General features: G+C 37.3%; 1 protein-coding gene across 1 annotated transcript in view; it reads left to right on the top strand.

Moving 5' to 3' along the window:
- Positions 1-13,133, top strand: part of GLCCI1 (glucocorticoid induced 1) — a 116,639-nt gene extending 103,506 nt beyond the window's left edge. Inside the window, exons 7-8 of the mRNA XM_068549973.1 lie at positions 9,280-9,400; positions 10,562-13,133. Of these exons, the coding sequence (XP_068406074.1) occupies positions 9,280-9,400; positions 10,562-10,910 (470 nt within the window). The 3' untranslated portion in view covers positions 10,911-13,133. The remainder of the gene's footprint in view (positions 1-9,279; positions 9,401-10,561) is intronic.
- Positions 13,134-18,663: the final 5,530 nt, after the last annotated feature.

Raw genomic sequence — 18,663 nt, 5'->3', positions numbered from 1 at the left:
AGTTGATCTTTGGCACAATTCACTTAGGCAGGTTGTTATAAAATTCTGCAGTTTTGCAAGATATTGTGGAAACATTGATTATTCTAATCATGATGTCAACTGAACCATTCTACTCAGGTCAACTACCAAGAGTTGTATTCCAAGAGTCCATAAATTGATTACTTGGAACTTAAACTATGGCAAAATTTCCAGGGCAAAATGCATATAAGCCTATTTAACTCATACTATGATGTAACTCATAAATATTAATATTTCTAAACTTTGGGTATTAGGACTGAGCAGCCCATAGTTGCAGGAAAGAAAAAAAAGTATTATCTTTTCAGGATCTAGGGCTGACCCCAGGCAGACTTTTAAAAGAGACTGTTTTTGATATCTTATTCCTTTCTGTATACATTTTAAACTCTATTTACATTCATCTTTAGGGCTCTATTTCTTAACATTCTTTGACCTTTGCCCTTACCATACTTTAACTCTCCACCTTCTAGATATCCTAATCAGCCAAGATTTTGTGGCACTTTTCTTTTTGTGGTTTATATTGTGAAAATAGATATGTTGGATATACTTCTTTTAGCTACCACACCTTGCAAATTGCTGCTTTTGAGCCTGAATCTGTTTCTCGATCAAAAGATTCTCCCCACATAATTCTAGGATGCTTATTATCCTAGAAGAACCTCTTGCTGGTAAAATTACAAAGAGTGTAGAAATCTTATTCCAACAAAGGAGTTATTCCATAGGTTAAAAAGTGAACTTTTCTAGAATTACATCCCTAAGGTCATCTTCCCTGTTTTGCTTTTTCAAGAGTACATCTAAAATTACATACACTCCCATTATCTGATGCGTATAAGAAGCATCCAGTAAATGCCTTTTCCCCCTCTTTTGGAAAATGTCTACAGTTTTACTAATGACAGTTGCTGTTCTGGCTTTCTATAGATGAGTTACTATTCTTAATTCAAAATTAGTAGTAAGTATACAACTCAGTTCTAGCAGTTACAACTCAGAGTCTAAAACAAAAGCAAACCAAAATTTATTAATATGTCTGCATATATAATTTCACTTAATCTTCTATTATCTATTTACTAGACTATAAGCTCCATCAAGAGCAGATAACTTTATTTTGCTCATTACTTTATCCTCAGCAACTAGAGTGGCGCCTAGCATTAGCATGGAGTAGTGCTTAGTCGAGATTTTTTGAGTATTCCTTCTTCATGGTATGTCCATTTTTTTAAAAATATATTTTTATAGCTTTGTTGAAAACATTAGTGTCTTTTTCCTTAAGTGGTTAACTTATATATGTTAGGCTTTTGAATGTTCAGGAAGAGTATGATAATCCTCCCCGCTACCACCAACCAAAAAAAGATAATAAACAGTCACCACTCTAAGATTATGCTAACTTAGTGATGATAGGCCTTTGGTGAGAAAGAAGCCATAAAGTTCAAATTTCCTGTTGAAATTAGGGGAAGGGAAGTAACTTTGCTAAAATCCATCTCGTCTTCTACTCTGATCATGACTGGGGAAAAAATAGGGTATGGGCTAGAGGAAAAGGGGATCTGTTGAATTTTTTTCTCCCTGTTATCTTTTATGTTCCTCTGAGAAGAAATATGGACACACTGAAGCCACTCCTTGCACTGTGTCTCCTTGTGAGACTAACAGAAGGCAGACCCAATGAAGCTGTTGCCTAAACTCTAAGATTCTACTGAGGAGAAGCGTGGAATGTTAGATTGGAACTCGATCGTCTAGTCTAATGAGGACACTAGAGTTGAGATAGATCAAAACAGTGAGGCAGATAGCATGATGGTAACGAACTCTGACTCTGGTGCAGCCAGGTTGAATCTCTGCTCTGCCACTTACTAATTATGTGTCCTTGGGCAAGTTAGTCAACCTCTCTGTATCTGTTTTCTCACCTGTAAATTAAGGAAAATGATGGCACCTGCCTCATAGGATTGTTATGATGATTAAATTTGCCCAGGTGACTTTACCTTTGTTATCCCCTGTAATATTATCACAATCCTATGAGTAGGGACATTGTCATTATTTTAAGAATGGGGAGCCTAAGGCTTAGAGAAATGAAGTTAACTTTCCTAAATTTTGTGAAGTCCAGATGCCAACAAAGATCTTCTGTAGGAACTTCATACTACTGCTTGCTGCCTTTGCAGGAGGAATAGCCATTACACAGTCATTCCGCTATGAAAGAGCCTGGTGTGTGGACAACAGTTAAAAAATAAAAATTGTGTGGCTGGAGCATAAGGGTAAATGGTAGGGAGTAGAAAGCAGTGAGAGTGGAGAGGTAGGTAGAAAGGCCACTGTTTCATAAGGGCCTTGTAGCCTTGCTGAAAGAAATGAAGACCCAAGCAAAGATCTTTTGACAGCTAAAGGAGGGGTCCCCAACCCCCGGGCTGTGGACCTGTAGGGGTCCGCAGCCTGTTAGGAACCCGGCGGCACAGCCAGCAGTGAGCGGCGGGCGAGCAAACAAAGCTTCATCTGCCGCTCCCCGTCACTCGCATTGCCACCTGAACCATCACACCCCTCACCCCGCCCCACCCCACCCCCCATCTGTGGAAAAATTGTCTTCCACGAAACCGGCCCCTGGTGCCAAAAAGGTTGGGGACCGCTGAGCTAAAGGACGTGACCAGCTTTAAGGATAAAGCTACAGAAGTGGAGAGAGACAGCAAGAGGGGAAGATAAGATGCTATTTTAATAGCCTAGTCCCATCTCTCCAAACTTGATTTATTACATACTTTTTTCAGCAATTTTTAATTTGTACCCGTAATATAAATTTATATATTTCTAAGTTATGTAAGTACATAATTCAATCCATATATGAAATATTTACTGGTAAAGCTTAGTTTCTTATTTTTAGAGATAAAAAGTAAATACATATAAATGTTGTTTTCTTCCTGCATATCAGCAGATTGTTTAGTGCACCTTAATTGGGAGACCACAGGTGTAGGGCAAAGGAATTGGAGGAAATAGACTGAAGAAGAATCAGCAGCATTTGGTGGTTGATTAGATGTACAAGGTGAGGGATTAGAAAAATGAGGATAAAGGCAAAATTCTGGCTTGGGACATAAGAAAACGATTACCACTATTAATAAGGCAGTGACTGTCAGAGAAGGAAGAGGCTTTAAGATGACTATTATATAAGTTTAAGATTCCATTTGGTTATCTGCCGAAAAGATGTTATAATACCATTTCCCTTTAGCAAGAATTGGGAGAAAAAAAAAAAGAGAGAAATACTGAGTTTTACCTGATACCTAGCATTTTGTTTTGTCTTCTGTTTTGTACATAATTAAGTGCTCAGTAAATATATACAAGTGTACATTTAAAATTATATTGAAACTTTTATTAGAAGTTTTCATTTTTTCCCCCTGTAGGATACTTTAGGAGCACTTTAATATGAACAGTGTATTTCAGTGTTTTGAAAACTGATGTCCCTAGAAATTTTTTCATTTAAAAACCTCCAGAATATAAAAAAACTAAGATTGCATCAGACTGATTTTGATTTTGCTGAGAAACTTAATTACATTACTTTTCAAGATATAAAATATTCTGGGTAATCTGAAATTTATTTTCAGTTTAGTTTTACCATTATGATTTATAAGAGACAAGATTTTAGTCTATAAATTGGTTTGCAGACTGTCTTCAACAGAGTGATTTGCTTTCATTTTTTAACTGCCACGTCGGATAGTCAGATTCAGAGTGATTTGTTTGCATTCATGTAAGATTCTGAGTGAGTAGTTAGCATATCAACGATGCCAAGTCAGATTTGGAGACAATAATAAGCAATGTTGTTCTGCATATCAGGATTATGTTTGCAGAAGAAGCATTGTACTTATTGTGAGTACACAAAAACAAAGGCGCAACTATGATTTGTTTGCTTAATTTGTAAATTAATATCAATTCAGTGAATATGGAATAAATGATTAAAATATAAAACACCTTCCACATATGACAAATATTTAATTAATGGGCCTAACATTTGGAATGTAAGTTAAGTCCCATTAATTCAAAACACAGTCTTATTTGAGACAAAGTTCAAAAATATAAGTAACAAGGATTATGTTACATTTTCTCTCCTTACCCTTTGCTGAATGCTGATGTAAGGGAGATCTTAGCTATAGCTGATGTATTGTTTTATAAAAATTTTGTAACCTTTTCATAAAAGGTTGACTTTGAAATTGTAGAGAAACGTTAGAGACTATTTGTAAAAGTCAAATGTTCTCCTTACTCTTCCACAGTGTTTTTTTTTTTTTTCACTGAAAATGCAGGTTTTCAATACAATCAGTAATGCCAACTGGTTCCAAAAGTTTGTTGTCAAGAAACGCTCGCTATACAGTTGTTTCTCCTGATTTCATTAGACCATCAAATTACACTATAGCTGATAATTTCATTTCCTGATGCAAAAAAAGTATTTTTTAAATTGAAGCATAGTTGCTGTACACTATTATATAAGTTACAGGAGTACAATACAGTGATTCACAATTATTAAAGGTTATACTCCATTTATAGTTATTATAAAATATTGACTATATTCCCCCTGTTGTACAGTATATCCTTGTAGCTTACTTTATATCTAATAGTTTGTACCTCTTAGTTCCCTACCTCTGTATTGCCCCTACCCACTTCCCTCTCCACTGGTGACCACTAGTTTGTTCTCTATATCTGTGAATCTGCTTTTTTGTTACATTCAGTAGTTTGTTGTATTTTTTAAATTCCACATGTAAGTGATATCCTACAGTATTTGTCTTCCTCTGTCTGACTTATTTCACTTAGCATAATGCCCTCCTAGTCCATCCATGTTGCTGCAAATAGCAAAATTTTGTTCTTTTTTATGGCTGAGTAGTATTCCATTGTGTATACATACCACATTTTCTGGAAAAGAAGTAATTTTAATACTAGAATAGCAATTCTGTTTAGATCCTATTTAGTTCATCATATTTATAATCTTATTCTAAATTGGCTAACTTTGTCACTAAGTTTAATGTTGGTTGAACTCTATGCTCGTTTTCTCAGCCTGTTATTCTAGCTTTGAAAGATAGAGTAATAATTACATTCTACTGGCTTTTGCTACACATGTAATAAAAATATTTTCTATGTAGAGGAATCTATAGAATCTGTATACTTTAGGCATTACTTTTAAAATTTCAGAATGATAGATCTCCATATGCTAAAGGATGCCATCATGAACTGGCAGAGTTCCTACTAGGCAGTCATAAACTGGAGAATCTGGTACTCCAAATGTTACTCGGCTTCCCCACCAGACACAAAATCTTACCTTTATATACCTTAATAAAGTTAGTGTGCAGACCTATTAAAAATGACATTTCTGTTACTCTCTTGTACCAAGAAAGTGGAATAGGCACTTAATTTCTGAATGGTTCACCTTTGTTAATTTGTGAATTAGGAATGATGTGTTCTTTCTACTATTGTAGCAGTATTTATTGAGAGCTTATTCTGTTTCAGGTACACATTTTTCACAGCCATCATATCAGTAGTTATTCCCATTTTATAGATCAAAACACAAGGGGATCACACTTTTCCTAGGCCATGCAGTTAGGCCTAGATAGAAGTCAGGTGGCTTGACTCCATACCAGTGTTGTAACGTTTTCATGATTGGTTCTCAAATTTGGCTGTACTTCAAAAGCATTTGGGAGCTTTACCAAAAAAAAAAACAGCCAGCACATGCCTGGGAATGGGCCCCAGACTAATTAAATCAGAACCTCTTGAGGGGTGAGGTTTCAACATTGGCATTTAATAGTATTGTTAAAACATCTTTGATGAGTCTAATGTGAAACCAGGGTTAAGAACCACCACCCTGTAATTATATTGCTTATTTTAGAATTAATTTTACTTAATTTGATAAAGTAATCTGATAGTAGGAGATAAAGCACGTATAAAGACTTAGGGCTAGAAAAGAACCATGGCAGAGATTTTACATACCTTCCTACATAAATGAAGCAACTTAATATATATGATTTTTTTTATACTAGAATTATGGGCCATACAACTTAACAAACCGGAAGTAATGGAGGCCGTTTATAAGGAGAAATTCAGAAAACTCTAAAACTATAAATGTACACATAGTTTAATGAATCTTGTTTCTATATGGAATTTCAGACTTCAGTAATATCTCTAACTTTTCCAAGCTTTAGTTCATTATGATGTGTTTTAAAATGTTTGTCAAACTACTTATATTTTAATCGTAAATACAGTACACATGCATAAGTATAATCTTTTATAATAAAATAGTCAATAAAATGTTTCCATACTCTTAATTTTGAGATCTGGGTGATTCTGTTATAAATATAGATGAAACTATTATGAATGCAGACAGATATGTAAATAATTATATTCATCACATTTAATTTCATTCGTTATGAGGTTGTAAGAACATAAAGTAACATTTAACTTAATCTCAATTACATGTCTAGTTATTATCCTGTTGTGGGATAACATAATGAGAAAATGTATCATGCTTGTGAACAGAAGGGATTAAATTAAGATTACCATGAGACTTCATCCTGAATCTCCTGAGCAAGCATGCTTACCTCACATTTATAATGTTCTGTTAATGAAATGTGGTTATTAAACTCAGCACAGAGTTCTAAATGCAGGAGTTAGACAGCCAAGCTTGGAATGGGTAGAATAGTTTGTTCATGGGAGTTGTTTTTAAAGCATGTCATTTGTAAAGCAAAAAAAATATTTTGGTACACTGTTCCTTTTTTGTATGTTAGAACCTTTTTTAAAAATCACAGAATTTCAGAGTTAGGAATGGCAGTTCCTTTAGTTATATAGAAACTTAGAGAGGCAGCTGTGTTGAAGGTTATACAACTATACAGCTAATGACAGCTAAAACCCCAGAAAGTTGTCTCCATTCCCTGTTCCTCTTTGCACTCTATCAGATTGCATATTTACCTGAGGAAAAAAACCCCAGATTTAAGAAATCTGTTTACAGCTCCAAATTTTTTTCTTTCAAGCTTTGTCTTTCCAGACCACCAAACATTAAATGTAATATATATATACACACACACACACACACATATATATAAATATATGTATATATATATTCTCAACAAACAGTTTTTATTGAAAAGTCAAGGCAGTATAATAGCACTGAATACTATCTTTCTGGGATAGCAATATATTGTGTTTGTTTGTTTAAACATTTATCACCCTCCTCCCCGCCCCCAATAAAAGAATGTTTAAGTGGGTAAAACTCTGTAAAGATATAAGCCTCGGAAAATTAGAAAAATTTCAAGGAGAAAAACCATTTAATATGTAATTCATTGTAGATGGTTTATAGGAAGACAGTTAGTTTTGCAGATTATCCAACTCACATCTAGCTTTCAATTCTGGGAAGCTCCCTTGAAACCATCAGTAATGTTATGAGAGAAATCATGTGGTAGGTCTGATGATGTAACAAGAAATAGAACACAGGAGACTGTAACAGTGGCCAAGATGACTTTTCTTACATGATAATAGGGTGGATTCTTAACTACTGACATGGTCACACCCCTGCTGATGGCAGAAAAGGCTTGTTAAAGGCATCGAGCCCATGGTTTTAGGCAGATCCTGCGTTCAGTAGGCCTGTGTTGTTACCACCAGTCCTCTCCATGGAGGCACTACACGCCATAGCTACTTTTTCATGTATGTCCTTATGGCTGGTCGTTGCTTGGATAATAAAGCAAGGTCAACCTGTATTTTTGGTATTATACCGAGTTCAAGGCCTCATTCCCACCAGTTTTTGATTGTAGACCAGTCGTTTTGGTTTAGCCTAGCACAAATAGCAGCAAACTCGGACTCTAGTCAGGTTAATGATGTTTTGCATCTACCTAAGAGAAAAAATAATATTCCCTCTCCTCCCTCCCATCTGTTTAAGCTATATAGGATAAATGTTGAGTCTAAGAAAATCCTCAAGTCTGAAGAAACCCAACGTAACTCCAAGACTTAATTCCTTCCAAGAGACTATGCATAATCTGTATGGACATGTGTAACAGTAGTGATGGAGAAACTATGTGGTTTTCTAGGTTTCCCAATAATGTGGCCTTGTTATTTTGCAGGCAATGATTTCCCAGCCAGAGATATAGCCATATTCAAATATAAGCACACATCTTCATGCCCAAGACTTACATAGATGCTCTTTGAATCATTCACCAAATACACTTTAAGTGTGCCTCAAGGGTCTACTTTCTAAGCATGTATTATACTTCATTAATGGTGATTAAAAAAACCCTCCCTGTTACTCAGATTCTGAATGTTGGGCCATGTACTGTATCCTAACTGAAGCAACTTATCAAAATTGTGATACGTGAAATTTATGGTACTAATGCCATCTTTCAAAATACATACGAAAATACTACATCTCAATAGGTCATGTGCTTAGTATTTTAGCATGGGGGATTGGTTTGCATTAAGTCAGAATTTGTTTAAATAGGACTATTGTATTTATAAAGGTGTGTTACTGACTTTACAACTTGGCATCTTAAAAAGATAATGACACATTTTGGTGGATATGAATTTCCAAAATCCTTTGCCAGGTAGGAAAGGGAGAAACTGCATATAGGTTTTATGGCTTTTCATGAATAGACCATTTCTTTTTGGTCAAAAATACAAAGAAAACATGTTAGATAGAGATGCTTTTAGATTCCTCGTGCTTCCAGCAGCGAAAATACAAATAGTGCTCAAAAAGTTCTTTTATGTAGACATTTTAAAGGCAAAATTCTGAACATTACCTTTTTCATTGTGGGCCAAGGGAAAGTATATTGTGTTATAAGCCTATTTTTCCCTGCATATATGTTATTCACAGTGTTTAGTAAAACTAACGTTTCTGCTAAGAACTTTTATAATGAAGATTATTCCACATGTTAAAATTTTCAATTAAATTGGTTGAACAGTGAGAACATATAGAGAATGCTGTATTTAATCTCTTAAAATTCTGCATGGCTATACATATTACCCCATTTATTTACCTTTTTGACATACATAATGATGTATTTATTTTCAGGATTACAGCTCTGCTTTACTCCAAATGCAGTTGTCTGGACCAAGATACCTGCTTTTTCTGTTCTGTGGTATGGCAGATTACTATTGCATTGAAGCTTTTATTCATAAGATATGTACTACACAAGGATGTTAGAAACAGCCTTGCAATAAAGGAAGCTCTGTGGTGGAAGCAAAGGGGCAATAGTGGATAGACTGTGCAAAAGGCTGCTTGTTTGGAAATCAAATTTAATTTAAAAGAGCTTTCAATCACTAGTTAATATAACTGCTTTAAATTTACAGACAGTGGGAGTAGCTCACCGTTACCCAAGTATGCTTCATCTCCCAAACCAAACAACAGCTACATGTTCAAACGGGAGCCCCCAGAGGGATGTGAGCGAGTGAAGGTCTTTGAGGAAATGGCGTAAGTAATGTCTTTTCTGTCAGCTGGGATCTGCAAAGCTGTAAAGCTTCTTACTGAGACCAGTTGATTACAGATGAATCAACTACTCCATCCAGCTGATAATGTGTTTCAAAAGCAAATTATGAAAAGAGAGTTGAATAGGCAAAAGAGATCTTATTGAAGGAGAATTAGAGTTTGTGTGCTGGAAATATGCTAATACCAAGAAACTTGGAAATTCATCCTTACTACCTAAAAGATTTATTTTTAATCATTAAGAATTTTCCTTTCAAAAGTTCTATTAATTTAGATGGCTAAAAAAAAAAAAAAAAAGACATTTAGCGGCAAAGTGAATATCCATTGTGTGGCTAGCCTTAACGATAGTGATACCACAAGCCAGAGGGAACTCACTAACTCATCTCCTTCCCTGTAGACACATCTAGCATGTGTATTCATTGAATTTAGACTTTCTGTTCACAGATTTTTTTTTTCTTTTTGAAAGTTCGGTATGTATGAAATAGAAATTAAAGGGAAAAGAGGTTCATGCTGTAAATACTCGGCAGAATAACTCAAAAAAAGAGTGTGTGGCTCTTGGACTCACTCATCCCTTTGTCCCAGTGCAGGTGCCCTAGTGGAGGCTGCTGGACTCTTGTAACCTAGAAGGGGACAGAGACGGGTCCTGCAGGAGTTGATGGCTTAGTTTCCAGGCAGGGGAGGAGAGGAAGGGCTTGTGGACGCTGTTCTGTTGGGCTGACTCATCAAGAAACTACTGAAACTTTTTTTCCTGATCTGTGTTAGTAGAAGTATGTCTAGAGATACAGAAAAAGGAGGAAATGCTTAAAGCCAAATATATGATTGGGTAATCCCTCTCCCAATATACTTAACAGAAAAGGTCATTTTAACACCGCATAATCCATGTTTCTAAATGAATGAAAGCAAACTAATCTCTGAAAAATTCTGTCTGCCCAGTCCTTTTGAAAATCCTTTTGTTTTAAATGTCACCTCAGTGCTGTGTACATCAGTAGTATGCCAGCTGACTTGTGCTATGGAAGATGTTTACCCCTCTGTGTACACTTGATTCATTCCCTGCCATCCACATTTTAGCTGTTTTAGAGAACTCCAATTAATTCAGAAAGTGCTTAACGTTTTAGTGATTGTAAACCTAATTTTGTTTTATGGTTTTAGGTCTCGCCAGCCTATCGCAGCCCCTCTCTTTTCATGTCCTGACAAAAACAAGGTTAATTTCATCCCAACCGGATCAGCTTTCTGTCCTGTAAAACTTCTAGGCCCTCTCCTACCTGCCTCTGACCTGATGCTCAAGAACTCTCCTAACTCTGGCCAGAGCTCAGCTCTGGCCACCCTGACCGTCGAGCAGCTCTCCTCCCGGGTTTCCTTTACGTCTCTTTCTGATGGCACCAGCGTGACGGGCTCCACAGAGACCTCAGTCCAACAGCCATCCCCGCAGCCACAGCAGCTCCTGCAGGAACTGCAGGGTGAGGAGCACATCTCCGCTCAGAACTACGTGATCATCTAAAGCAGAGGGGGAGCTGGCCTCTACCCTGTGTTCCCTGGATTAGGAACTAGATCTCAGACATCTATCTGCATGGAGTGACAAACTTCCTGACACCACCACCACCACCAGAACACTTATCAGCATCACAAAGTATCTCTTAACACTGATCTTGGCAGGGACGGAACTCCTATTCAGCAGTTTTTGTGGAAAGCAGTAATGCTTGCAAAAATGTGTGTATCATTCAGCATTTTAAGTGGAGACTATGCATTTCATAGTATGTTTGACAGATTAGTACTGTGTCCTGTGTTTTGTTCCAAACTCTTCAGTATAAATAAGCTCTATATCAGAAAGTTGCCTGTCTAAATAGAAAATGTCTTGCTGTGTTTTGTCCTATGGAAAAATACTGTACTTCAGAATTATGTTTACAATTGATCCAGGTGTTTGTTTCTAACTTCTGTAATACATACAATGCAAAAAAAATAAATAAATAAATGGCCACAACAGTTGCACAGTGCCCACCCTATGGCCTAGCTTCAGGTACTTCAGTTGAAGTCTAAACTCAGGTAACTTGGAATGTATATCATATTGGGATATTAACTATTTCACAGCTAAAAAGCTAAAGAGGGAACATCACTCTTTTGCCTTTTCTTATTTTATGCATTTCCCTTTCCTCATTACATTCCACATTCTTAGAATAAGAAGTGCATTCAACCCTAGGAGAACAGAAATCCTGGACATGGGTGAACATGAGGAGAACCAGCAAATCTGTGGTGTCTGACATCACTTTTGTCATGTGGTTACACGTAAAACAACTATTGCATTCACTGTTTCGACATGTGTAAATGTGGCTTTATTTTGTTATTTTTTAACAAGTTCAGGTGTTGCTCAGTTAATGACTGATACGATGTTGCAAATAAAATGTCCAGTACTAGGCTGTACAAAAACATTCCACCTTGTGTGTGTGGAATTTAAAGACAAGAATGTCTAGGTCTAATTTCAGGACCAGTGCAGTTTCAGAGGGGGATGGCTGAGGTTATTTTGTTTATATTGGCCATCAGGGTCATGAAATGCTACTGTTCTATCAAAAGGCATGTTAATGTTTGGTTTCTCTTTTGGAAGTTCTTTAATTTGCATGTTAAGAAATGACACACTTTTTTTTTTGGTTATTGTTTTCCTCAAGCAGTTCAGGTGCATGAGTTGCATTCACACAGAGAGAGCATATGTGAGTCTCAGCATTCAACATAAGTAAGCAGGTTATGTGGTGACTTACAAATGCAGTAGTTTGAAGCTGTCTCATTCAAGCCTCTCATAATAATACCATGAACAGTTCTGCTCACATTTTGGATGCACTAAGTAGAGCATAAACCCAAGTAAAGAGCCCTGAACTTGCAGACTCAACCTAACTTCTCTAAGTGTGAAGAGAGCCCTAGATATTCCTGATTGGTCAGTGGAAGAGCCCAACTTCAGACATTGTTTTCTGCAGCACAAAGAGTATTCAAAAGCAAAGGGAAGTTTCTGTATTTTTATTCCATTGCTTTCAGTTCAATAAAACAGTTGTTTCATCTGCACCTGAAGTGTATGGCACAGTTTTCTTAAGAATTAGGGGAACAAGGTGCTTACAGTTACAGGAACGTTTCAGTTCCTTTCAGTCATTCCTGGGTTTTTCTTTGTTTTATTTTCTAAGGAGGTTGAGGAAGGAAGAGTTGATAAAGAAGAAAGCAACACCATTGATTTTTTTTTTTAAAGAAATGATATATATATATATATGTGTATATGTTTGTGTGTGTATGTGTTCTGTGTATTATTTTGTCATGATCCCAATTATCTTCTTTCCACCAAAGTTTGCAGTAATATTCTCTCCTGAAGGTGCATTCTGGCTCCTTTAAATTAGTCAGTGTTATATTGTAGGAGACTGTCATGGGAAAGGACTCAGTTTACTTTCGCCATTTTCACAGGGGAACCTTTTAAAACAATCTATTCAGCAGAAGACACCTTTAACCCTAATAATCTCAGGCCTTGATGAAAATACTATATTTTGTAGATTATGGTTAAAGGGAGAAAATATTAGTTCTGTAAGATAAATATGAGCTCCATTAACTTCTGATATCTGGTTTAGCATTACATAATGTGTTGATCTTATGCTCTGCTTTTGTCCGAATAAGATGCAATAGTATCAATATCAGTTTCTGAACGATGGACTGAATATGCTTTTTTTGGTAATGAAATCTGATGTACGATACTTATAGTGACATGTGCTTTTATTTTCTCATGAGAAACCTAAATATTAATTGTGTTGTACATTTGTTCTTAGCATATATTAAAGTTTTGAACCAAATGTGTTAAAGCTTAATGCTTTGCCATGTAAATTTCCCAGAAGTTGTTGAGCTCAAATGTATCCTACATCCAGCTGTAGAAATTTGTCAGAAATTGTTTAAATTTTGTATATAGTTGTACTGTTTAATTCTAGCCACTGCGCTGAACAGTATTCGAGTTACCATACAATATGGCTTTACACAAGGAAATGTGTGGCTTTTGTTTTGTATTTTTTCAGTATAGAAGTTCCTGTGTCTTCTTATTTAAATAAAGTTATTAGTAAAACTGGAATAGTTCACATATGTTTTTGGAAAGACCGAGCTTTTTAGCATCTTACCTGACAGGGATGAATTCAGCTCAGGGAAATGGCAGTATTCAGTACTCACTCAGTTCCTGACCTGCATCTCTGGGTTGTAGGTAGTCTGACTGGATCAGATTTTACAGCCTGGTTTCCTCTTGACATTTAATTTACACACTTTCCATCACAAGCTAAGAAGCCAGATGTCTGAAGTTCCAAGTCTTTGTACTGCTCCCAGCTATGAGCACCTTAAAAAGAGAAAACATTGTCCCCATGTTATTATTTTATGCCTAAGAATTATTTATGAAAATAAGTTTTTTAAGTTCAGTGAAATCGCCACAAAGGAAGTTGCAGCAAAATTAACAAATTTTTCACTCTTTTTATATATGTTTTCAGGATAATAGGGAGAAAAGCTTTACGGAACAAAGGAGTGTTGATGTTCTTCCCAGTTACCCAAATAGGGTCATCATAGGCCACGTGGTGGCTTGAAAGCAAAAACAAACCACTTCGAGAAATAATTTACCAGCAGAGTATTCTTCATTTCCGAAGCACATCTCACTAAAGAGATTGATAAGATTTGACTTTTAAATTGAACTTAAAAATAACGACTTAGTAGCTGTGTTCCGGGCCTTAAAAAAATAAATATAACTTTTTAATAGGGAGTTTGATCTTCTTCAGGACAATATATGATTTAGGCAGGAAATTATCTACCTTATACAAGTTAAAAACTCCATTGCAAATGAACATGAAGGAAAACTGGAATTCTCAGCCCCATCTCTGCTTGACTTGATCAGATAATAAGCTTAATATTAAATGGCCCTGAGAAACAAGTCAGTATTTGCAAAATCAAACCTAAGGAACAAGGAAGGGGAAATCAGTTATAAGAATTTACATGTTTAACCCTATGTTAGCTAGAAATAATCACTTAGAGTTTATTTACGAATATCGCAAAATAAATATTCACCCCCACCCCACAGTGTGAGATGAGGTCCCTTCTAGCTTTCAAGTTCATTTATCCCTGACATATTCCCTCCTGCTCTCTATGAACAGCTTCCATCTTCTACCCCATCTTTGGTACTCGCAAGTCTTTCTTCCCTGTAAAATCACTCCTTTGGGGACCTCAGGGCTCCTTAGAGCTGCAGGAGCTTTGTGAAGATAGATCCTGTAATTCGCACCTTGAGTCAAAAGCTAAATGCCATAGTCTAGCCCCACGGTTCCAGTTGTCTGAAAAGCATCTTCTCTCAGACTTCTTGCCTCATTTCAACTGCAGTGATTAAATGCAATGAAGACACTCTCTTGTCCCTGTCACACCAAATCAGCTCTTCTCCTTTACTCTCCTATTCCTCCTATTTCCCAAAAGACAAGGACTGGAATTCTATGTCCTGAAGTTTTCTCCACCTACATCAGAGTTGCCTTTCTGTCTTCCTATTATCTCACCACTAAATATCAAGCTGTAGAGACATGATGGTGGCAGATTAGACAGCCATGCCATGTGGATGAAATTTCTTTTGAAATAGGATTCTAATGGCAAGGACACAAAATAAGTTTGCTGGACTTCCAATAACCTCTATAGCTGTAGACCAGGGATCAACCAACTACAGCCCATGGGCCAAATCCACCCCAATGCCTATTTTTATAAATGTTACTGGAACAAAGCCATGCTCATTTGCTTATGTACTGCCTATGGCTATTTCGCTGTACAATGGCAGAATTAAGTAGTTACCACAGAGACAGTCTGGCCCACAATGCCTAAAATATTTACCATCTGGTCCTTTACAGAAAACATTTACTGACCTCTGACATAGACTAAAGAGTAAACTGGATTAGGTAACTTGTGTCATAAATGTGGTGGTTTTAAAAATATGGCCACAGTCTCTTCAGCAAGTGGTGTTGGTAAAGCTGGACAGCCACATGTAAATCAATGAAGTTAGAATATTCCCTCACACCATATACAAAAATAAACTCAAACTGGCTTAAAAACTTAAAATATAAGACATGACATCATAAACTCCTAGAAGAGAAGGTAAGCAAAACATTCTCTGACATAAGTCATAGCAATGTTTTCTTAGGTCAGTCTCCCAAGGAAATAGAAATAAAAGCAAAAATAAACAAATGGGACTTAAAACTTATAAGCTTTTGCACAGAATAAACAAAACAAAATGAAAAGACAGCCTACGGAATGGGAGAAAACATTTGCAAACGATGAGACCAACAAGGGCTTAATTTCCAAAATATACAAATGCTCATACAGCTCAATAACAGAAAAACAAACAACCCAATCAAAAAATGGGCAGAAGACCTAGACATTTCTCCAAAGAAGACAAACAGATGGCAAACGGGCATATGAAAAGATACTCGACATCGCTAATTATTAGAGAAATGCAAATCAAAACTACAATGAGGTATCACCTCACACCAGTCAGAATGGCCATCATCAAAAAGTCTACAAATAATAAATGCTGGAGAGGGTGTGGAGGAAAGGGAACCCTCCCACACTGTTGGTGGGAATGTAAATTAGTGCAGCCACTATGGAGAGTAGTATGGAGGTTCCTTAAAAAACTAAAAATAGAGCTACCATATGATCCAGCAATCCCACTCCTGGGTATATATCCAGAAAAGACAAAAACTCTAATTTGAAAAGATACATGCATCCCAGTGTTCATAGCAGCACTATTTACAATAGCCAAGACATGGAAGCAACCTAAGTGTCCATCAACAGATGAATGGATAAAGATGTGGTGTGTGTATGTATATATCCATTGTATGTATATGTATTAGCCATTAAAAAGAATGAAATAATGCCATTTGCAGCAACATGGATGGACCTAAAGATTATCATACTAAATGAGGTCAGTCAGAGAAAGACAAATATCATAGGATTTCATATTATATGTGGAATCTAAAAAAATGATACAAATGAACTTATTTACAAAACAGAAACAGACTCACAGACATAGAAAACAAACTTATGGTTACCAATGGGGAAAGAGGAAGGAGGGATAAATTGGGAGTTTGAGATTAATAGATACACACATATAGAAAATAGATAAACAACAAGGTCTTACTGTATAGCACAGGGAACTATATTCAATATCTTGTAATAACTATAATGGAAAAGAATCTGATATACATATACATATATATATCACTTTGCTGTACACCAGAAATTTATAGATTGTAAATCAACCATATATATATATATATATATATATCTATATATCTATATCTCCACAAACTTTTTTTATATTCCTCCCTTCCAGAGGTAGAGCTTTATTTTCCTCCCCTTAAGTGTGGGCTGGACTTGCTTTAGAATAGAATACAGCAGAAGTCACTTTTGAGCTTACGTTATAGAAAGCCAGGCTGCTGTCTTGCATGTGCACTCTCCTGGATCACTTGCTATGGGGAAGCTATTTGAGAGGATACTCAGGAAGTCTATGGAGAGACCCACATGGCAAGCCGCAGAGTCCTCTGGCCGCCAGCTAGCAGGGAACTGAGGCCCCCTGCCAGCAACCACGTGAGTGAGCTTGGAAGCAGCTCCTCCAGCCCGTCAAGCCCTGAGATGCCTGCAGCCCCAGCCCACAGCTTGACTGCTGAATCTCATGAGAGGCCTCAAGCCAGACTAACTAAATCACTCCTGGGTTCCTGACCCTCAGAAACTGTGAGAGAATGTTTGCCGCTTTAAGGTGCTAAGTTTTGGGATAATTTGTCACATAGGGTTAGAGAACTGATACAATACAGCAGCTGCCCTCCGTGCCTGCCCCCAGACACAAATACCCATTACTGCCACCAATATCACCTAGAGCAGGGGTCCCCAACCCCCAGGCCATGGACCGGTACCAGTCTGCGGCCTGTTAGGAGCACAGCAGGAGATGAGCGGTGGGTGAGTGAGCAGAGCTTCATCTGCTACTCCCCATCACTCACATTATCGCCTGGACCATCCCCCCCATCGCTCGAATTACCGCCTGGACCATCCCCCCACCCCCCCACCCCCCGCCCCAGCTTCTGTGGAAAAATTGTCTTCCATGAAACTGGTCCCTGGTGCCAAAAAGGTTGGGGACCGCTGACCTAGAGTCTTACTGTATCATTCTGTCCTCTGGGTCCAGAAAAGGAGGCTTGCCTTTTTGGAATGGACACTTCTTGAATGAAGCCCATTTGGACTAGGTCCAAGACAAAGCTTTCTCATATAAAATTTTGTTATTTAAACAACTCACATGATAGTAAGTCTACTAGATGTGCGTAAAAGTTGTCTAACACTATACCATCTTACCTAAGACAATCCAATGGAGGGAAAAATTAAACCCTTACAGGAAAGGATTCCCCGTGGGAAACAATGCAAAAAGAGGGAGGACAGGTGATCAGTTTTAAAAGCTGGAAAAGAAGAAAAAGCAGAATCTCTAAAGAAAATGAGAAATATTTCCATCTCAAGTATCTTTTTTTTCCTTTAGTGAACAGGAGGCTGGTGACCCATTGATTCTAATGGCCTATTCCATTCCAGAGGCACTTGCATCTCTCAGGAGAGGAAAATTTTTTCAAAGGTTCCAGATCAGTTGGGTGATGACCCCCCTCTCATTCAAAAAAGCCATTTTCTTAAAAATGACTAAGAATTTGAATAATTAGATCATTTTCCCTCCAAAAGATTTTCTGATAATAAGAAATGGGTCGCCTTTCACACTACAGATTCTACTCAAGTTTTGGCATCAGTTTTAAGCAGGACTTTGATGACATCCCTTGAGCCAGATCTGGGTGTGGGCCTGCAGGCAATGGATGTTATTTCAAACCACTGTCGGGAAGCAGACTGGATAAAAGGTGGTTGGAGGGCTCCACAAGGACCTGCCAGACGGAGAGAAGGGTTCATGTGGGAAAGGCAAACCATTTCTCAGGTTTTCGATTCCACTTTGTAAAGGAAAAGGGTTATACTCAAGGGATAGAAGTTAACAAAGGCCACTGCTCATGTGTTGCAATCAACAGCCTGCCATTTTTCATATGGACTGAAATCCAGGCAAACAGGGTAATCTTAACTCACTCTCCATTCATCTGCCCGTTTGATTACAGACAAACACCTGGTGTGGTCTCCCTTGCTTCCCTTCCCAGTTGACCCCCCACGGAGCTTTGTATGAAGAACCTATTTCGTTTTGAACCCCTGCCCCTTTCTGCTGGTCACTC

The sequence above is a fragment of the Eschrichtius robustus genome, chromosome 8, assembly GCF_028021215.1.
Source record: "Eschrichtius robustus isolate mEscRob2 chromosome 8, mEscRob2.pri, whole genome shotgun sequence".
NCBI lineage: Eukaryota > Metazoa > Chordata > Mammalia > Artiodactyla > Eschrichtiidae > Eschrichtius > Eschrichtius robustus.
The sequence above is the reverse complement of the archived record's forward strand: the minus strand, read 5'-3'. Positions and strand labels throughout refer to the sequence as shown.